The sequence below is a fragment of the Anomalospiza imberbis genome, chromosome 11 (assembly GCF_031753505.1).
Source record: "Anomalospiza imberbis isolate Cuckoo-Finch-1a 21T00152 chromosome 11, ASM3175350v1, whole genome shotgun sequence".
Lineage (NCBI taxonomy): Eukaryota > Metazoa > Chordata > Aves > Passeriformes > Viduidae > Anomalospiza > Anomalospiza imberbis.
Window position 1 is genome coordinate 10918478 of NC_089691.1, and position 22339 is coordinate 10940816.

The following is a 22339-nucleotide window of genomic DNA, read 5'->3' on the forward strand; positions in this document are numbered from 1 at the left end:
GTGCTGTTCATTGATGTCAGCGAAGACCCATGCTGCAGCTCCCCACACCCTTCTGCTTTTGCAAAACCAGGCTTCAACAGACAATGACAGTGTTTTTCCTTCCTTGTATCTGGATCTAGCAAGTAAAGGAAGAATGGAATGGAAAGATCCTTGTCATACAGGACAAATCAAAAGAAAAAAAAGCTATCCACCCCAGAGCATAACATTGAAATCTCCCTCTCTTTCTGCCTATATACATACATCCACACAAATATCTACCCATATAAATATGCACATAAGGTATTTCTGCAAGGCATGCATTAGTTCATTTGTAATAATATACAGTACCAAGATGGTATTCCAGCAAGTAAAGATTCATGGGTTAGCTTGTTTTTATTTCTCTATCTCCTGATGAAACATGAAACACAAGTTCACTTGTGTTAAACTGTCTTCTGTCTTCCAACTTCCAGCTGTCTTCCAACTTCATTTCAAAGGAAATACAGTTTTTCAGGTCAAATGTGACCCCAAGAAGAATCCAATCACAGAGCAGTACAGAGGGACTCTCTCATGGGTAGATGAGACCAAGCATTGATGCCCAGCCCTGCAGTTGCTGCCACAGCTGGATATCACATTTTTGGCCAGGCAGGTCCCAGACAGGGCACCTCTCCTGATCACAGTCACCTATGCAGGCAATGGGGTGCTGTGCAGGCAGGGGCTGCCCCTCTTCACTTCCCATCAACCAGAAATCTTGATCAGACTGTAGCTGTGAGTATCATCTGTGACTGGGAAGAAAGGAACGAAACAAGATCTGTTCCTCAGAGCAGAAATTATTTTGCTTTTTTCATTCTCTTCCCATAAAGCAGTCTTTGTTTCCCAATAATCATGAAAGCAGTCAGGATGCAAAAGGCTGAATTTGTATCAAAAGCCCTGTGATGTGCAGGGAAGGGCAGCTGTGACACAGGCTGCTGCATCCAGACCACCAGCACCCCACCAACCCTGCATAGTCCCAACAGCAACAGCCTCGACTGTGCCACTGCCCTTGTCCTGAGTCTGATGGGGTGAGCTGGGCTTGCATGTCTGTGACAGAGCTTTGCTGAGCACTTTCACATCTGGTTTTGTGCCTCAGTGCTTCTGGTGGGATGGATGGATGGATGGATGGATGGATGGATGGATGGATGGATGGATGGATGGAGTGGTGGCAAACCACTCAAAGAAACCGCTGTCCTTATGTGTGCAGAGTGTGTCATTGCACAGCATATCATTGGGATGAAAATTTTCTTTGTTGGATCTATGGAAAAAATTACTTTTATTGAAAATTTTAGCAAAATACACAAGTTAAAAATAGAGGTCCTAGTACTAATTCTTTTTCCTGTGTAATTCCTATTCAGTGCCTTTGTTACAGAAAAAACAATGGCTGAAGCTTCAACTTGCAGCATGGCACAGGCACAAAATGATATTGAAGAGTGTGCATTAGTAGGTGTGGTAGTGAAAAGGAATGGAAATTAAAATATTATAAGCAATCAGCTAATCTGGATGTGGAATGGTTGCTAAGGAGTCCCAGCCCAGGCCAAAGTCAATAAGCAATTAGTATCTATTAAAAGATGAAGTATAGGATGATGGGAGAAAAGTCCTTGAGAAAGGGCTCAGCTCCATGTTTCCAGGCTGCTCTCCCCTGGGCTGGACAAGCCTGCGCTGACAGGAGAGAGCTGCTCGCAGAGGCACAGCCTACCCTGGCTGCAGCATCTCTATGCCCTGCCACTGGTTTTTCTCTGTAAATAAAAGCTCTCACTTAATGTCAGATTTTATTTGAATAATAAAAGCAGTTTCCTGCTGCTTGGCTCAGTAATTTGAGGAAAGGGCAGTGGCTGCTGTGCCATGAGATACACTTCAACATTACAGTATACTAAATCTGATCTCTGATTTCTTTGATAGTTTTAAAACAGGAGGCAATGCTGATTAGGGAACAATGGAAGTTTAGACATAACTCCCACATTACCTCACCTTTGTATTTGCTTATTTCTTAATTTATTGTCAACAAATGCATCTAATATAAATTATGCTGGGGGAAGGATCTGTTAGGTCACTGGAGAGAAACCATGGTGTGATGGTTTAGTGGGAGATTAGAATAACACCATTGAACATCTGTATTTGAATTTTCTAGCCGAGAATGGCCATAGTAATTTAATTAAGACTTTATTGACTGTATTTTAATGGATTTGTTTTCTCTGACAGACACCTGCACCTTTCAGAGTGGCAGTCTTGATGTAAATAGGTAGACACGCACACACTTTACTTGAATCAGTGGAGCAGCTCCTGGTAGCAAAGCCAAGACCGTAAGTGCTGGGTGAGCGGGTGGGCACAGGCTTCCCTCGGGATAGGGACAGGCAGGGACGCCTCACCGCAGCTTTTAGGGACCCAGTAAGTGTCATGAGATGTCTCGGCGACCTGCAAAAATTCAGAATGCAGCAAGGCAGCTGGAGTAGCTCTATTGACTCTGCTGTCATCAAATGAGTCAGCGGCAAGTCAGTCTTGTATGTCAGCAGGGAGTGGCGCGCCAGGAAATCAGTCACAGAAGTGGGGGGAAAAGCAAAAAAAACCCCAAGAAGTCGAACCGTAATTGACTGCTTTTAGAGGTTTCTATTATTTTCAAATGGTCGATAAAGTCGTGTGTGTAGGCACAGAGGTTGCCGTCCCGTTGCCACATCGCACCCCGTGAGAGCACCCTCAGCCTCTCCCGGCACGGGCTGTGCAGAACCGAATCCCCCCAGCCCAGAGCCCCGGCTCTGCCGGCCACCCTGCACAGCTCTGCAGGCCCGGCGAGAGGTCACACACCCGTGGCTGCATCCACCCACGGCCGTCACACGGCTGGCGGCCTGACCTGTGTCGCCTGCGTGAGTGGGGCTGTACGGGTGGGTCGGGGGCTGCGCTCCTGTTCCTACTGCGCGTTTTATTTGTCTGTGGGGTAAGGGGGCTGCACCCCGACCGGGCACTAGGGCCAGGCCAGCTGCGATCCTGCCCGTGCCTGGGGGCCGCGCTGCAGCCCCGCCCGGCACCTCGGCCAGGTGAGTGTCGGCCCAGGATGGTCCGCGGTCCACCAAGCGCTCTGCCAGGCCAGCCGAGCCGAGCCGAGCCGCGCCCAGCCCATCCCAGGCCGGCCCCCGCGGGCCGGTGCGGCGGGGCGCGGGGTTGATGCGGCGGAGGGCGTGCCGCTCCCGCTGGATAAAGGCCGGGCGGCGGCTCGGGGCCGTGCAGAGCGGGCGGGTTGGATAGCGGGGGAGGCGGCAGCAGTGAGAGCAGGAAAAGTAGAGGGGCCTCCGCTGAGCGCGGCGCTCTTCACTCTCTCTCTCCCTCCCTCCCCGCAGGCGGCCGGGCGGGGCGCGGGCGGAGCGCAGCGGATCGAGGAGGCGGAGCGGGGCTGGCCATGAGCACGCAGGCGCGGGGTCAGGGCGCGCGGAGAGCGGCCGATCCCGACGGCGAGATGCCCGCCACCGAGAAGGACCTGGCGGAGGACGCGCCTTGGAAGCGGATCCAGCAGAACACCTTCACCCGCTGGTGTAACGAGCACCTGCGCTGCGTCAACAAGCGCATCGGCAACCTGCAGCATGACCTGAGCGACGGGCTGCGGCTGATCGCGCTGCTGGAGGTGCTCAGCCAGAAGCGCATGTACCGCAAGTACCACCAGCGGCCCACCTTCCGCCAGATGCAGCTGGAGAACGTCTCGGTGGCCCTCGAGTTCCTGGAGCGGGAGAGCATCAAGCTGGTCTCCATCGGTGAGTGCGTCTCCGGCGGGCCGTTTTGTTGTTTTCTCGTGTAATTGTGTTTTTTCCTGCGCTGGATCTTTGCCTGGCGGAACCATGACGGGGCTCAGAGCAGTAGGGGCTGCGGGCTCGGAAGCTGAGGGACTTCTGCTGCTTCTGTTTTTAAAGAGCTGTGTGCCGTGGGGCTGCCCACAGCCCGGCTGTCGGGGCTGACAGTGAGCTCATGTCCTCCTCAGCGTCCCTCATGGTCGAGCTTCATAGGTGAAGCTTTGCTTTCAGGTCTTTCCGCAAGAGACCTAGTGCCAGAGCGAGTTGTCTCGCTGGGCAGCCAGTTCCTGCAGGCACTGACCCCCTCCAGCAGCCTGGCAGAAGTATGCGGCAGGACGATGCTGCTCTAGCTGGGCGTACCTGGGCTCCGGCACGCTGCCGGAGCCAGACTCTCACGGCTCTGCGGAAATAGCTGCGACTGTAGGTAATATAGGAGAGTGGGGAGACTTTGCTCACCACAGCCCGGTAGATGATGGCAGTGTTCAGATGAGGACTGATGCCTAAGTGCAGTTGCAGCTTTTGAACAGGATTGTACTTTCTCCTCAGTCTTTCTGCTGCGATAGGTTACGGCAGGAAATGTTCAAGGAACCCTGCTAAGCCCAGGTAATGGGTGCTTTGAGCTACTGCCACCCAGGCTGGCATGAGATTTGCCTGCCCATGCCATACTGGAGTGTGCAGTTGGTTGATAGCTGGTGATTTGGAGAGAAGGCTGCTGGCATGTGCGGATGATCCCTCAGGAATGCTTTCGGTGGCCGTTTGGGGAATAGTTCAGGTGTGGCCACAACTTAGTCTGTAAAGCAGTAATTTGAATGCCTGAGAGATCTCTGGGAAGGAATGTGAATGCCTTTTCTAGCTCTTTGCCGGATAAGTAGAACTACTGCTTCCTGATGACTCTGGCCTCAATGAATTGCACAGCTGAATTTGCAGAATGTAGCTTTCCTCAGTTGTCTAAAATGCTTGGCCAAGGTAAAAGCTGTTTCTTGTCAAAGGCTTTAACTACAATAGTAAGAAAATAGAAACTTCTCCAGTTTGGGGGAGACCTGTCCCTCTCTGGAAACCTGTAGCCGGGTACCCTCTTATTCCCCTCTGCCAGTGTGTAAAAGCAGCTTTGGACAAGAAATGAGGACTGTTGGTCCCGAGTGGCTGATTGTCCTCCCTGGGCAGAACAGCTAACTTGCAGCTGGGAATGAAGCTGGTGCTAATTATTTACTTAGAGATGGATTCCCTTTGCACTCAGTGGGGTTCGAATTGCAGCTGCTGATTCCTGGGCTGAGCTTTTGCTAACATCAGAGCTCACCTTTCTGTGGCAGGTGCTGGACTAACTCCAACACCAGGCCAGCACTCCCCTCCTATTGTATTGTTTTCCCTAGAAAAATGTTGTTGTTCCAGCTGCCTTCCTCTTTGTCTGTGGAACTTCCCGAGGGTGACGGGCTTGGGAGATCAAGGCTACTCCAGCAGGTCTGGCTTTCAGTGACTTCCGTTCTAGAAATGCTGCTGCAGCAGCACAGCTCCTTTACATGGTTAGGCTGAACTGCAGGGTATCTGTAACCATTTAAGACATGTCTATTTGTTTTACAGCTTACTTGCTTTGTGTTGGTTATTAAAAAGCCAAACCCTGAGAAAACTTGAAGCTTTGAGAGAATGGAATGACTATGACTGCTAATGCTTTTGCCATATCCCAGCCTCTCCATGAAGGAGTGCACTGCTCCATCAGTGCTCTGCCACCTGAGCTGGAGCCAAGGAGTAGCACAGGAGCTCTACTGTACGGTCCTGGATAAACTGAGCCTGTCCTGAAAAAACATTCTGAATGCCCTTTCCAAAAAAGACATTCTGAGTGAGCCTTGCTGGGTTGAAGGGCTGAAGCCCTTGGCACCTGTCCTGCAGATACAGTGTCCATTAGGATCAATACCTGCCCCTGGTGTGTTCTTCCCTGCAGGTTCTGAAGAACTTGAGGCTTTCTTTTTGTTTCTACTGTTTAGTCTCTTTTGTGTTGTGGAACAAAACCAGAGCCATTGCAGATCCTGGAGCTGAAAAAAAAAACCCAAAAAAAACTAGTAAAGGCTCTAGGTGGAGAACTTTTATGACTAGGTTGTTCTTTAGGGCCTGGGGTGTTTAGGGCCAACTCTGAGCCAAATCAACTGGGGAAACCTGACAGCTGCGCCTGCTGGATTTCTGGCATTAATAATGCCATCAGTCCTTTGCTAAGTGGATGCAGTGCCTGTTCCAGTTATTATTTAACTTCCAGGAACATTTTGGAAGCCATGTGTTATGGCTCAGCTACTGCTGCTGTACTACAACCACATCTTAAAATCTTTTCAGTAGCAAGGTTTTGGCATTCAATGTTTGTCTATTTAAAATAAGTCTGTCTATATGCAGTGTTTGACCACAACCCTTTCTGGATGCACATTAGAAGCCCAGCCTCTCCTGCTGCTGTTAACCCACGTTTAGTCTCTGCCCAAAGTGGTTTGCTAGTTTCAGGAAGCTTTTCTTCTGGGCATGAAGTGTCTTCACTTCAATGCAAAATGACTGCATGTATGATCTACTGGAAAAAAGACCATCTTTGTGCCATCCAGCAAAGATAGGAGTGAATGCTCTGAAAAAGCTGCTGTGGGAGCAGGTGACTTCATGGAGCCTTCTGCTCAAAGTAAGGTGGCTGCTGTGCTGCTCAAGTGTTAACAAGTATTAAGTCTAGCCTTTTTCTTTGTCTGCTAGACTGAGATAATTGCAAATTCCTGGGTGCTGAGTGGCATGCTGCATGACAGGCATTGGGAGTAGGATGCCAGGAATGTAGAGCACAAGGGCTTTGCTCTTGGCTGAAGGGGCTGATCAACTCTACAGACTGCTTAGTGGAGAAGGGAGGGGAGTTGAAGCTAATTTGGCATTGAGCTTGTCCCTAGAAACCTTGGTAACTGGTAGTAGGAATCAGCTCATGTAGCCTAGAAACAGAGGAGTTGGGTGGCTGAAGCCTGGCAAATGGTTTTGGGGTGAGACCTGCCAAGTTGCACCCAAGCTTGCAGCCAGCAGGTGCTAGTTGAAAACTCTTCTGCTCAGTACCTGTTGGCAGTGTTCTCATGGCCACTGCTCATCCAGCAGCCTTGTGTCACTGGTAGAGGGAGGATGGGTGCCAGGCTGCCTTATTGAGTAAAACTGCAGTCTTGGGCTGCTACAGTCAGATTGAGAAAACTGAAAAATGCTGTTTCTCTGCCAGGTTGCACTTTTACCAGGTAAGTGAGCTGACCTGGCTTGCCTCACAATGGCAGGATGTGAAGTGGCAGTGAAAGTCAATGGATGGGCAGTGGCATGTCTGTGCCATGGCAGTGGATCCAGTGCTGGCCTTGGCTACTGTTGTGTGATTTGTTTACAGATTTGTCTCTGTGGTGATCCTGTGTCCTATTGCAGTGCATGCAAGGAGTTAAGCTATGCCAGGAAGGAGATAGGTGAGGAGAGGATAGGGTTGTAATCATGGTCTATTGGTACTTGCCTCATGGTGAGTTTGTTGGTGGCATAGCCCAGCTGCAGGTGTAGTGACCAAACCTAACCTGTGCATTGGGTGGGGTTTTGGTTAATGATCAAGTACTTGATGCACACGGTGGTCTATAGTGTGCTAAAGGTGAAAGTATCACGGCCTGTGAGTCTGAGGACCTTACAGAAATCTCATTTTAGGAAAATAGTTGAAAACCAACCAACTTCCTTCCCTATGCTGCTGATACATTAAAGAGTGACAAAACAAGCCCTACATTTCCAGAGGGAAAACTAATCTCTTGTAAAACAGTAAATGTGTTGTTGTGTAATGCTTAGAGCTAGGTCCTTGAAAACTGAAAAAAGAAAATGTGTTTTCAGCCTGTGTATGTTTTGTCTCACTCTATGTTCTATTAACACATCATAAGGAGGTAGTCAAAATACACTTGCATTTTGTCTGCCACTTATCTGTGACTTCCTTGGATGCTGCTTTCTGGAAAATATCCAGTGTGTCTTGGAAGCAGATTTCTGCTTCTTGGAAATATGACACTCACTCCTTCCTTTTGAAAATAATTTTTGATGGATGTGCAGTGAACCTCTTCGCTGGAGGTGGCTTCAGCTTTGGAAGGAACTTGGTCTCCTCAGGACCTTCTGTTTCAGTAGTTGGACTGCTGGTCTAATGAAAAAGTGCCTTTGCCTTGGAACTAGGAGTTCCAAGTTACAGGAGACTTTAAGGTAGCTTACACAGACTATTCTTGCATTCTTTTACATATGAGCGGAAACTTGTAAAGTGATCAAACTTCAGTAAAGTTACTTAGGGCCAGATAGACTAATGTGCTAAACAGCTTTTTTATTTAAGGCACTGAAGGCTATGCCAGCTATTCAGGATGGACTGAAATCTTAACTGCTCCATATTCTAATGCCACGTCCTGTATTGATTTACATGGGGATGTTTAAATCTAAATGGGTTAGGATAACTCTTTTCTAGCCTACAACTGTAACCCAAGAATGTGGTTAGCCTTGTGTGTGGTCATGCTGCTATGCTGCCAGCATTGTTCTGTGCCTGCTCCAAGCTATGGGAAGTAAAACAATGGTCTCTGAATCCCCCAGGCTGCAGAAGAATTCTGTTTTCTCTTTGCTGTTCAGAAAAAGACTTTGATGAGCAGCTAGTTTGGGTCCTGAACAAGTTTAGACCACAAATCCATGTTTAGCAAGCACACCAGAGTGAAAGTGTTTTGCCAGTTATGCTGGAATGAACAAACCTCTGCTGTACTGTGATGCTTACCAGGTCCCTGCCACCAGCATCAGGTGGCCCTGTCTTCCTTGATTGCCTGGCATGATAGTGAGCTCATGAATATGTCACCTGAGTCATAAGTCATTACAGTGAAAAAGACACAGAGCTCAGTGAACTGGTGTTTGGATCTGTCTGGGGTGGTACCAGTGTGCCTGAAGAGCCTGTCACAGTGGCTCTTGCTTACAAAGCATTGAGAGTGACTCTGGCTGTTGGTGATGTAGCTAGGCTTTCTGCAGACAAACTGTAGGTGCCTGTGGGGTTTTCTTGCTTTTTTTTTTGTGTCCTCTGATAGCACTGTGTGTCCTGTTCTAGAGTACCCACCCTTGGGGAGAAGGAGTGCACCATGGTAGTGATGGTGGGTGGAAGTAGATGAGGTGGGTAGCTGCAATCATCTTGGATGTGGCAAGAAAAACAGAATTGGATATATCAAGTGTATTTCTGCCGGAGGAAGGAAATGCTGTGTAGCTGAATGTTAACTGCTGTGGGAAGACTTGAACCCAAAATATATGTAGAAAAGACTAGGGGAAGGCACCACCTACCCTCATTAGGAGATCTGAGCAGTGTTGTACAGCTTTCACTATATGGCACTGCTTAGCTTGTTGCAGGCTGAATGCCTGCTAATGGTCAAAAGTGGTGGGGGAACAGTATATGTGTTTAGGTGGTGTTTGGAGGAATAAGATTTGCAGTTTTGTGCAAATACTGTGTCTGTGGAACTTGTGCTAGCTGCTTCTGATCTTTTCTCGATTGCTGTACTTGTCTGTCTGTGCGTGTGGTAAAAGTGGATACTCACCCGACCCTCTTGCAACCCCCCCAGCCAGGAGGGGTGAGTTAGAGCTACCCTTGCTCTTCCTGGGAACTTGACCTCAGGTTCAGAGTTGAGTCAACTGAGATCTGAGGTTCTGTGCAATGGGCTAAGCAAGCTCTGCCTGTTTATTTGGATTTGTGCAATGAAACTCCAGTGAGTTTTTCCCCCTAGGTTCTGCTTCTGGGGACTTGGTGCAGATTTTCTTTCCCCACAAAACAAAAGTTTGTGTAGTTGCACTCCTGCTTGTTTGTGTTCCTCCTAAGGAAGAACTCGTGCTCTGTAATCTAATAGGGAGGACTTTCGTCTAGGTCATCATTAGGAGATAAATCCCAGTTCTGTACTCAAAAGCCTTGCAAAAGTGTATGCTTTATCTTAACCAGATGGTTCTCTGGGCTCTGATGTGGTCTCTAACCTGTCTGTCAGCCTCCCTTGGCTCTCTGTCCCTCCTGCAGTTAACCTTGAATTTTGAAGATGCCTACATAATATCTCGTACATCACAGTGAGGACTGGATCTGCTGTGGTGGGCTTTGGGTTCACCTACTGGATTGCAAATCCTTGTGTAAGCACTATTCTGCTGTAAGCAGCTGAAGTCTAACATCCATAGTGAGATGTATGCTATGTCTAGTTCCTACTGTGCTTGTACATGGCAACTGGGATACAACCACTGCAAGAATAAACTGGGTTTTTTGTGTCAGTGGATACAAGCTAGGCACTTCAAACAGCAGCCAAATGAAGCTTTGCCCAAGTTCCTGGGGAAGCAAGGGTTGCCTGGCACATCCTCCCTTGTGGTGAGTAAGGCAGCAGACACTGCCCTGGGCTGCCTGGGAGTGGGCAGAGGGTGGAGTGGCTAAATCCCGTCTCCCCTGGTGTGATGGGTTGAAGTTCTTTGAACCTCCTGCTGATATTGCCCTTGAAAGAAAACAGCCATGTCTCTCCAAAGTGTCTGAGAAGAATGGCCACACAAGCAGCTGCACTGTCTGGTTACTAATGGGATGCTTCCTCTGAATCAGGTGATGGCCTTTTGCTGTTCCTTACAACCTGGAGAAGTAGACAACTAAACTAATGGGAAGGAACCTGTAAATACAGAAGGCAGGCTCTTACTTTAAAGCATAAATTCAGCAGATATTTCAGAGTTAATTTGTTTGGGTCACTGAAATATAGCAAGCTTTACTGATCAGGCTGGTGAGTTGGTAGTGGCAGAGCTTTGACCATCCAGGCTGTGGCCTTTCTTGCAAAGGAACAAGCTGTTTTCATCTAATAGCAGCAGCAGGTTGCATGAACGCTCCTGCCAACGTTACCCAGTAACAGCACAAAAATGACTGTGGGCTGCAATGACATCATGGGCTGTGGCTCCTTCTCCCTTGCTTCAGGCCATGCTGTAAATCATGACGCACTTATTTGTCAGAGCACTGAATTACTCTGGCATGAGCTGGCCAGGCTGTGTGGCAGCCCAGTTCCCAAATGATGGGTCCTCTGAAGGCGAGGTGGGCACAGACTGCCACGCAGACACTCTGCCTGCCTGCTGAGAGGGGCAAGTGGGGCAATGGCTGTTGCAGCACATCCCACTGTCACATTGCTGCGGTTGGTTCTGGCATGGTGTGGGTGCTGTGCTGAGCAGGGGCTGTCAGCTGCCCTCTGCTCTCCCCGTGCTGCTGGGGTGGCTCTTCCTGCATCCTACTTGCCTGGGTGGGGTGCAGGCATTTGCAACACTGGCCACAGCCCTCTGCACGGCTGCTCTGCTGCAGAGCAGCAGCTGAAAGCACTGGAGGCAACTGCTAGTCCATGGCTCATGTGCTTCCACCCACTTTTTGTGTTGAAACTTGTGTGATGAGCTCTGGGCTGAGCTATTAAATGCTGTTCTGAAATGCCAATTCCTATCTTTTGCATTGGTGCTGTGAGTATGTCTGGCCCTGGCGGCTGCCCCAGCCTGACCTGGGAGTAGGAAGCTGGTGGCTGCTCTCCTCTGCACCTCACAGCCCACGGCAATTTCGGGCTACCCTGTGTGCTTGTGGCCACCTACTGGTTTTGATTAGTCTGTGGCCTCTCTTGTAAGGAGATCATGTATTCTGCATTTCTGAGCCTATTTAAAATGCACTGTCGTAGTTGGTGGGCCCAAAATGAGCAAGTGGTGAGCTATGTTATGTACACTATGTTGTGCCTACTCTGTGGCCCTGCAGCAGAAGGCACAGCGTACAGAGCTGTGCTGAGCAAACACCCATGATATGTGCACTTGAAGGTTATTCAAACACAGAAGAGGAAATACTGTTCCCCTTGGCTAGATACTAACTTGCTCTATCTGTTTTCTTTAATTGGTGTAATTAACTGTTTTGCATTCCCTTTTCTCACAACAACCTTGCAGTAAGTAGGTGCAGCAGTTTTAGTAGACTTTCCATAGGCAAATACTGGCAAGCCAGGTCTTGGAACTAGTTTAAGTCTCAGTGCTAAAACACTGATGGGTACATCTTGGAGGTGAGCTTTAGCTTTGCAGAGATCCACCCTTTGTTATAAGGTGAGTGATAGGAGCAGATTTCCCTACTCTCAGATTACAGGAGCAAAGAGCCTGATCCTGGGGTATATGTGCAGGGTTCTGCATTTGTCTTTGATGCATCTTCCACACTGGGAACTGACAGTATAATAAATACACCTTGTATCTGTCATGGTGTGAGACACAAATCTTGGATTTATCTTTCTGCTTTTGATCTTTGCTACGGAACAGGAAATGCTGGCTTGCTAAACAAAACTGGTGTCTAACTGTCATCTTGATGGTGCAAGGTATCATATGTTGCCTCACCATCACAGCTAGACAGTGAATTTCTGTAGGGTTTCTCTGCAAAACTAGAAGTAATTCTGCTTGTTGGTGTCCCAAATAATTTGAAGTCTGGGCATCTTTGAGCCTCCTTCAGCACTTGGATGTTCCTGAAGGGCTGCTGTTTGCTCATGCCACTCTAGTTGCAGTGGCTCTCTGAGCAGTTGTCACTTACTAAGACATGGCTTGTTGTCAAATTCCCTTGTAGGGGACAAGCTGGTGTCTGAGCAGACTTAAAATACCATCTCTGGGAAGAATTGGGATGTTAATCATGTTGTTTCAGTTTTGTTCCGGCTGTTGATTACCAGTGTGGTTGCATGCAAATATCCTATAGCTCATGTAACTGCTAGAACAAGATCAATGATCTAATTGAAAGTCAAATAGAAACAGCTTTAGTTGTCTCTGGGGATTATTTCTTTTGGTAGCTCTTTTAGACATGTAGTAAAAATGCAGCTATGAAGAAGCAGAAAATCTAGACTGATGATTGCCAGGAAAATTTGTGGTGACACTTGAAAGGGCAGTGACTTCTGGTGCCGCACCTGGAGCTCACCAGTGCTGGACACTGCTGCTATCAGAAGTCAGGACTAAGACATGGAGGCTTTTAAACCGGGACTGGAGGACCCTCTATAGTGATGCCACCTTAATGCTCTAAGGACTTTGGGATCATGTGTTCCTGTGCTATTTAGTGCTGACTTATGTGAGTTTGATGCTCTTAACAGAGGATGCAGCATATGTGCTGGACAAATGAACAGTGACATTGAATGTGGGTGGCCAAAGGGGGGACGGTAACTTGTACAGCCCAATACAGATGCTTTGGAGAAGACCTCAGCTTGCAGAGGTTGCTGCATGTTGATAAACCAGCTCCTGTACTAATAGTATTTCTCTGGCCTAACCTGAGTGCTGAGCAGGAGCAGGGATTGCCAGATCAGCCAAGGTGCCAATGACCAAGTGAATTGTCTACTTGGTGGGAGGCCACAAAGTCAGGTGACCCAGGAGTGCCTGCAGATCCTCAAGCTGCAGTGTGTGCTCTGGGGCTCCCCAAAGCCATGCAGAAGCAGCTGCAGCTCCCAGGTGGCCAGTTATGTGTTTTGCATCCAAAAAACATAGAAGAGCCTGAGACAGTCTTCTAGTGGTCCAGGTTCTCTCCAAATGCATGAGTGAAGAAACACTAATTGCATTCAGCTCACAGCCACTGTACAGCGGGGTGGCTCAGCGCTGCCCTTGATGCTGTCACACTGGATGATCTGTGGCTGCTCAGTGAGCATTGCTGAGCATGCTAATGACTTGCAGACATCTGCAGTTATAGAGATAGAAGCATCTGCTACTGGACAAGGATATCACAAAGACCTTGTCCCACAGAATTAACTGCATTGCCATTGGGATTCTCACTGGGGTATATCCCAATCTACTGCTTTCCTGAAAGAGGCAGTTTGGAGCTACTCTGTGAGGGTTGTCTCATGGAGAAGGTTTGCTTTACTGTGAAAGCACTATGAGCAGCAGACTTCAGTGAGGAGCTGCTAGTTCAGGCCTTGTAAACAGTGGAGATGTCTGGGATTTCCTGGGTGGAAAGCTCTGCTTGAATGACTCTTGACTCAAACAGGGAAGCCCTCCTCTGAAGTTAGTGGCATAAAGCCCTACTTCAACACTTCAATTTTTGCTGTGGTTTTGTAGCCTAGCTCTGAGTTCAGCATTTGTGTAAAGAAATATTTCTTCTGATATAGATAAATAACTGAATAAAATTATGTCCCTTTGAAAGGTTTTAATTGCAAAGGGAAAAAAAATGAACTGCTTCACACATAGTGCTGCAGCTATTGGTTGAAAGCACTGCTTAAGGCAGAGGAAGTGCAAATATTTAAATTAACCAGCTTTATTACTTAAACATAGGCTTTAACAAGCTGCAGAATATTTCTTATTCTGTCTGTAAGAAAAGTAACTCAGACTTCTGAAGCAGTACCTGGTTAGCAGCAGTATTTAAGCTCAAATGATAGAAGCTGAGAGAAGCAGCCCAGACATCCTTTAGGGGTAAGATAAACACCTGTGGGGCTCTTGTTGTGGCTGGATGGACGTAACAGTATGCCAGTAAACATTTTTCACGGTGAAATGGAGGAATTGCTAAAAAGCAATGTCGTCTAATGCTGCATCAAACCTGCTAGGTACCTGGAAGAGGTATGGGAGATCAGACAGAGCAATGTAGCTTGTGAAGTTGCTGCAAACTATTCCTTCCGGCTCTAGAGAAATTGCCTCTAGAACCTGTGCTCTACATATTTAGTGCTGTGTTAAAAATGTGAAATACAATAAGCTTGCAAATGTGAACTGTGTGAGACTGCAGATTAAAAATGGGATCATGCAGCTGGTGAGAATTTGGGTAATTGCCTGCACCCTTCTTGGTCAGCATGTGTGTGATGGAGTGCTGTCCCTGAAGACTAGGGAGAGATCGGCAAGCTTCTGAACTTTGGAAAGACTTGTGTGAGGCCTTTAGTTGGAGGATTTGAAGGCCAGCCTCTGGAGGGGAAAGGTAGTATCCCTCTGAGCACCAGCTAGTTTGGAAACTCTGTTAGCAGCCAGAGCCTGTTATGGCTGAGCAGCTCCTGACTAAGTTGGATTAGAATGATGGTGTCAGATGAGCAGACCTGCCTCTGCCTTTTGCTAGGAGAGTGATGGGATGGCCCCTGAGCAGAGCCCTGGCATGGCACAGGGCCCATTGTGCAGGAGGGTAGCTCTGGGGCTGGTGAGCCCATGGCAGCAGGGGTGAGATGGGGACTTGGACTATTCGAGGCCATGCAAAACCCACACATTTGAAGCAGAGCTTTGCTGTGCAGGGAGTGAGTTTGAGTGGGAGGTGTGGGTATGGGGTTTGCATGAGCGGGGTGTCACACAGCTGGGGCTAATGTGTGCTCAAGCTGTGCCATTAGTCCCAGATGGTCCTCTTTAAGGTGCTTGGAGACCACCCGTGCAGACTGTGCCTCCACAGATTCAGCACCATGTTCCAGTCATGAAAGCTCCTTTCAAAAGAGGTCTGTCTGATAGTGGCTGCCACAGTTGGATGAATTATCTGGGCCTTAAGCCAAGCGTCTATTCCTTATGTTAGCGGCTTGTAGCTGAAACTGTATAAACACAGCGCTGTCGTGTGTGGGGTGTTAAACACACAGGGCTCAAATCCACACGGTGCAGGGGGGAGCCTTGTGTGATGTGCAGATGGAAGTGTTCTTATGGCTGCGTTGCACAAGCATACAGAAATGTGTTTGAGCTTCATTGTTTCCCCAGAAAAGGTGGAGAACATTTTTCCTTCAAGATACAGCACACAATATTTTTTACTTAAGAATTGGAATTTCAGGAAGAAAGCAACCTCTTTCCTTCTTGGAGAGTCAAGAAACTAGTCATGGTTTCCAGTGGAGTTGGAGGATAGGTGTCTGTATGTGAAAGCTCATGGGGAGTTAAATCTAGCTGGCTTACACACAGAAGCTTGAAGACACTTTTATAATGGTCATGGAAAAGTAGCAATGCTTTCCAGGCCATGCATGTGTTTGTAGTGACTGTGTCCTGCACACCCTTGCTCCGTGTGCAGCTGCAGAAAGCAGCCTGGCTGTGTGTCTCTCCCTCCTCCTCGACACTCACATGGCAACGCTGTGGTGATGGCTGGAGCTTGAAGACAGGATAAGGCATCGTTTTAGGTGTTTCACATCATCACAGCAGTGCTGAAGGGCAGTGGCCTGGTGAGACAGTTCTGGTGTTGGGGCATGTGGGTGTTGGGCTACTTCTGGTGCTCTGTGTTTGTTGTTGAATGAGTACTATGTCTGAATGTCAAAATGAACTGATGAAATTCAGATTTGGGGGGTAATTCCAAAGTGCCTGTTCCAATCTGCACTGCAGGTACAATTGCACGTGTCATAGTTCAAGCCCAGCCAGCAACTCGGCCTCACACAGCTGTTCACTCCCTCCCTGCTGAGGGATGTGAGAGAGAATTAGAAGAGTAAAAGTGGGAAAACTCATGTGTTGAGATGAAGACAGTTTAATAAGCAAAGCAGAACAAGGCATTTATTCACCACTTCCTATGGGCAGGAAGGTGTTCAGCCATCTGTCGCATTGTAATGGCTACTGGTTTTGTGCTGGGCATGACACCATACAGTATGGGGTATCCCTTGACTCACTGAGGATCTGCTGTTCCCTCACAATTTCTTGTGCATCCCCAGCCAACTCCATGGTGGGTTGAAAGACAGAAAATGCCTTGATTCTATGTAAGCGCTGCTCAGCAGTAACAAAAACATCCTTGTGTTATCAGCATGGTTTTCAACACAAATCCAAAACCCAGCCCTGTTCCAGCTACTGTGAAGAAAATTCACTCTATCCCAGCCAAACTGAGCAGAGTGTGTTAAAATTAATTACCTTGCCTGTTGCTTCTCAGGGAAATGGTTGGACAGTGATAGCTGGAATAACTCTGTCATTAAGCTGCAAAGGGTTGGAGACCATCTGTAGGATAGTACCTGGGCTTATATGCTTCAAAACAAGCCTGCATAGAGCAGTGCTGTTAAGTGCTCAGAATCAGAGATTATCAAAACTGAGACAAACCACAAATCTTTTGCAAAGCTAAAGTAATTGGTTGGTTACTTTCTGATGTGTTACTTACCCCAAACCACAAAATGTACTCCAATCCTCAGTACTTTGGTGCTGCAGTGTGGAGTGGAGATGGGTTGAGCTGTGCAGGGCTGCATGAATGGGAATTTCCTTTGAACAGCCCTGTGCGCCGTGAATCACAGTCAGTGTAGCAATTCTGGTTTCAAATGGAAAAATTGACTCTTGGTGTATGTTGTGGCCAAGGATTTCCCCAAACAGTAATCAGTTCTGATAATTTCAAATGTGTTGGTTTTGGCTTCACAAAGTCCATCCCTTGCAGCTTTTGAGCCTGGCGTCTTTTACACAGGAGATGTTGGACAGCCCTATCTGAATAGGCTCATTTATCTCAGCAAGATTTTACATGCTCTTTCATATAACTATCTTGACCTACCCCCAGTGTGAATAAACATGTTGTTAGTAGCACAGAGGTCGCTTTGGTGCCTGGAAATCTCTGCATTATTATATTGCTTCTTTGGTCTTGCTGAGGCATCTTTTTTCTTTTTGTAGCCCTGTCTTCCAATTCTTTCCCCTCCAATGCCTGAGGTGCCTGAGGGTGGACCTTGCTGTTGTCCCCTGCACTGAAGATTGGTAACATTCATTCAGTAATGTGAGATACAGGACAGCACTAATGGCTTGTCACCTAATGCCTCTGCCAGCCCTTGGGAGGTCTCTGCAAGAGTTAGACAGGTTTGTGACCTTGATGAGACCTGAAGTAACCTGTGAGATTTAGGATTACCTTAATCCTACAGAGAGGGTTACAGCACTCTTAGGCTTCAGAGACAGTTTGTAGCTTTGTTGTGTCACTTACACTATTCTGTTGTTTTTCAGTTCAGCCTTTCTGATTGAGGCTTGGCTTTCTAGTTGTGTATGCACAAGTTGTGTTGTGACAATGTGCTTCTTTTGTTTGCACATGTGAATGAAGCAACCTTGAGCTGATTGGACTCTTAGAGAAGTGTTTCTTGTGAGGTGTAGACAGTTCTACATTTGACTAAAATTTTAATGTCTTGCTTAAACTGAAACTCCTTTCCTGTGAATTGGCTAGTGGTATTGCTGACTCAGGTGTAGCTGTCTGCTCTGATGGGAAGGTGAAGCCTTCCTGTGCCATGGCAGTAAATGTACTGATTCCTGGGAAGCGCAGACCGGGTGTAGGATCATTCCCTTTTCTCTCCTGTCTCATGACTGGAGGAGGGAGATGTAGTTTGTGTCTTGTCACTTGGTTTCAAATTTGAGCCAAGTGTTTCTCAGCAGAGTATGACAAAGGCAGGAGGATGCCTTCTTCCTCCTCCCTCCATCATTTAGCAGAAATCCAGTTCTAGCATGTTCACTCCCCACTGCAGGGACTTTCCTTCTCAAGTTATTCGTGGATGATTAATTAGCAGTTGGGCACCATGTGTTGTGCTGTCCCCATGGCTTCCTGGAGCTTCCCTCTGCCCGCCTCTGAACCAGGGACTGAGTGTCTGTGTGGTTGCTATCCTGAAGCCCCTCTCTACAGCCCCATCCCATGCTGCCAGGTGCTGTCTGGAGGCTTTCCCAATCCGCTTGTTGTCTGTGAGGTCGATGCAGTCAGTCTTGGCATGGTGCCGGCTATGCTGTCCTGAGGATGGGATACTGCTGACTCAAGCCCATGAGGAGCACAATTGTCCCATGCAGGCTTGGGCTCCCTGTGCATAGTGAAGCATGAAGGCTGGCTGCTCTGCCACCCAGCTTCCACTCATTCCTCCCTGGAAACATGGATCTTTGCCATCGAAGGGGTTGAATGTCACCTGCTGTTTCGGTGCCGATGCAGGATGCCTGCACCGTCTGTCCCCAGCACAGGCGTGTGGGAGCCGCGGTGTCCCAGCCACTCCTGGGGCTGGTAGCAGCACCGGAGGGGCGTTGGGATGAGCTCAGCAGCGGGGAATGTGCTTTGCTGGTGCAGGGGCCGTGCTCTTGGCAGTGATTCCGTGGGCGGCAGTGGTGCTGTGGCAGGCCCTGAGCCTGTTGTGACGCTGCCCATGTAGGGGGCGAAAGCTGCAGGTGGGGCACGGGGGTTCCAGGATTGGTGGAACCCCCTTGTGATGCCTCCCGTCCCCCGGCCACCGGGTGCTCGGCTGTGCCAGTTCTCGAGGTGAGCCGGGGTTTTGGGGTTAGTGTGGCGCTGGCGCTCTGCCCCGCCAGGCTGGCGAGGGGCTCACTGGCTGCGGACAAAGCAGCACTCATGGCAACTTGTTGCTCTACAAAGGCAGAACATTCAGACGCCTTCCTTTCTTCCCACCGCACCAAAAGGATCTCAGATAATGGGCACAGCATTCCTGTATGCTGTGTGCTGCAGTCCTGCAGCTGTGAGTGGGGAACTGCTTGGCCGGGAGCAGCCGGGTCTGAAACAGCCACTGTGAAAGGCAGCTCTTATTGTTCTATATTGCATCCTTGCTCACTGCTAATCCCATCCCAGCAGTGTGCCAGCAGTGCGGAGCCCTCCTGGTCCTCACAGGCAGTATTCACAGCAAGGCTTGGATGTGCATAACACCTGTTTGCAGCTCTTCCTGGACATAAGAGTAGTGTGTTTGCCTTCTCATATCCTAAATTGGAATATGGCACTTAAGGCAGCAGAAACCTAGGTGTGTTCAGACTGAAGGTATTAAGGAATTTGATCATGAGCCACCCACAGTTTGACTATTTTCCCCATCTGCCTTAACAATTCCTAATTTTGAAATTCTTGACTTCTTCATGCCCCCTTGAGTGATTTCAGTTTCTCTTGGAGAAGCTGGGTTGGTTGCTATTGCTGTTATACTTCTGGCTTACACTTGCTTTGTGTTATGCCTTTCTCTTCTGGATGTGAGACATGAGTGGCCTCTGGGTACCTATTAAGAAGTTGGGTAGAGCTATTTTAATCTGTACTTTGCTCCTGAAAGCTCCACTGGTTTGATTATTTTTATTCTTTACTGTATTAAAAGTCTGATATTTTTTTATTTTTTGCCAAACCTACACTAAAAGGACTGGATTTGAATTTACTTTTTCAGTTGCCAGCTCCACCTCATGACATCCTTTCTAGGGGCCCAGCATGCACCAATAGGTGGTACAGGGTGATGTATGCAACAGTGGCCTGAAGTTCTGACATAATTGGTTTCAAATCCAGTTGAAGTAAACACTATTTTAATAGTTTAAAATCCTCTGAAATGTAGTGTTTAATATCTCAAATCCGAAGATTTGTCTTACAAAGGAATCTTACTACTTTTTTTCATTTAATAACCAGTCACCCTGGTAAGCCTAGAAGAAAATGGTTTCTGTCCCTTGCAAAAAAAAAAAAAACCCTATCTTTTCCATCCTCCTGCCCATGTCTAGGTCACCAGTTAGTTACTGTTCTTACAACCCTCCAGTCATTCCTTCTCTGGAAAACCTACCTTGTAAAAAGCTTAGTGGATCTCTGAGCGTACATGGTGTATCAGACTTCCTGAAGATACACTTCCTCAGGTGATGAAATCCCTGAGGCTCATTAGGGAAGCTGAGGAGTGGCTGTGCCTTGGCAGGACGTGGTGCTCAGCTGAGAGCCAGTGAGCTGAAAGCCCAGGGAGAGTCAGGTAAGCTGGTTGCTGAGGATCACCCGTCCTGGGGATCACAGCACTGCCTGCAAATGCTGCTGAGAAGCAGAGATGCAGTGGGACTGGAGCACGTGGCAGTTAGAGGCTGGCAGGTCACAGCTGGGTATCCACAAAACTGGCCCAAGTTCAACCAGCTCTGTGATAGGCACAGCCTGTGCTTCCGTGGGGTGAGCGGCTGCACATGGCAGGACACAAGTGATGTGCTGGCCCTGAGGAGCTGGGATGGACCTGGGCTTAAGGGACACTGGAGGAAATGGTTGCATATGTTCTCAAAGCACAGAGGAACCCCTGTAATTGATTTAAAGACATATTATCCCTACAGAGGATGTTGCTAATGTCTTTAGCAGACACAGTAAGCCTGTGAACACATACTGGATGCTTCAGCAAAGAATTTCCTTGGGCAGCTTGCTCAGCTCCATCTCATCTGCATACTTCTGTTTGGCATGTGGCTCCGCTCAGTGTGGTGTTTTCTTTGTTCCAGAAGATTAAGCCCTAATCATTGCTTAATTTTTCTGTCCCATAGCTGCTATAGCTATTTAACAATAGGTGAGAATAACTAGAGGTGGGGAAATGCTCAGACACTTAAAGACACTAAGATCTAAAATTCCTCCAGTCTCTTCATAACTGATCCATAATTGATATGAACTTTATGTGCTATATAAAATTCCTTCCATGCCTGGAAATAAGGAGTAAGGGCTGTTGGTGAGACTTTTTTTTTGTATTGCAAACCATGGATTTGGTTTCTCCCTACATGTAATGCATAGAACAAAAGTTCAAATATGGAAGACATAAAAAATGAAGAGGAAGACCACTTTTTAGAGAACGTGGATGCAAACATCAATACTGGTTGTGGTTTAACTTCTCAGGGTGAAAATCAACAGCTAAGCTTCTGAGATGGCTCTGTGAGATAGTGAAAAAGCTGTGTTGACTGCAGTCTCAGCCATGAAACTATTAAAAAAAAAATAAAATTCACTACTCAAAAGCTGCTTTTTTAGTCCTTCATTTGTTTTGCAATACTTCCACAGTCTGTATGACTAGCTTTGATTTAGTAAGGAAGCCGTCTGCTTCGGTAGCTTGTTTCCACTAATTGTCCAGCAGAGAATGACTTGCAGCTCTGCTGTAGGGCAGAGTTCAAGGAACATTACCATAGTTTGGGTAGTACTTATGCTTAATCTGAATGCAGAGCAGACTTGCACATGAGCAGGAGATACTAGTCAGAAACTTGTTTATAATGCTTTGTTTTTTTTTTTTTTTTTATTGTACAATTACAGACCTAATAAAGGTCATATTGTTCAAGCCATGTGTTCCAAGTAGAATCTCGGGAGTTCTGCTGGAGTTGATAAATGTGCAGGTTTCCAACCAGTGCCAGGTTTCAGTTCTGGCACTGGCTTCTGGGGCAGCTATAAACACAAATGCAGAGGACCAAGCATTGGCAGTTTTCTACTTGGTAGGTTGGGTTGGGAAGTTTTTCCTGGCCCAAGCCATAAAAATGACACACATTTGTCTCAAAATGGTCACATTGCTGGCTCAGACTAGTCACACTGCTAGCTGAAGCCCTGGCACTTGGACATCTTTATTTCTGCTTTGAGGAGTGTGATTTTAGCAGTCCAAGTGTAACATATTGTATTAGTATTTTAGTATAGAGCAACAGTTATAAACCAGTTTGAGCAGTTGAAAATTGGTTCCTTTTCAAGACTGAGACTGGTGGTATGTGCTGCTGGCCTATGGAATTGCCATAATCCATTTTTTGGGCTGGTTGCCATTTAGTTAATAGGATAATAAAAGTGGAAGAATTACAATCTAGACTCAGAGGTGTGATGGAAGCAAATAAGCTCTGGTTCAGCCTGTTTTCCTGTTCACCCTACTAGGCAGCCACTTAATAGCTGACTAGGAAGCAGGATACTTCTACATAAAACTTAATGTTGTAGACTATATATAGATGCTTTTTTTTTTTTTTTTTTTTTTTTTTTTTTTTTTTTTTTTTAAGAAAAAGTGTGCTTG

General features: G+C 47.4%; 1 protein-coding gene across 3 annotated transcripts in view; it reads left to right on the forward strand.

Annotated features, from left to right (window-relative positions):
• Window positions 1–3329: 3329 nt before the first annotated feature.
• FLNB (filamin B) overlaps window positions 3330–22339 on the forward strand; it is a 69793-nt gene continuing 50783 nt past the window's right edge. The window contains exon 1 of one of the 3 annotated variants that reach the window (XM_068201899.1): window positions 3330–3749. In XM_068201899.1, coding sequence (XP_068058000.1) covers window positions 3401–3749 — 349 coding nt within the window. In that variant the 5' untranslated portion in view covers window positions 3330–3400. The remainder of the gene's footprint in view (window positions 3750–22339) is intronic. The other 2 variants (XM_068201898.1, XM_068201897.1) reach the window with 2 other exon arrangements.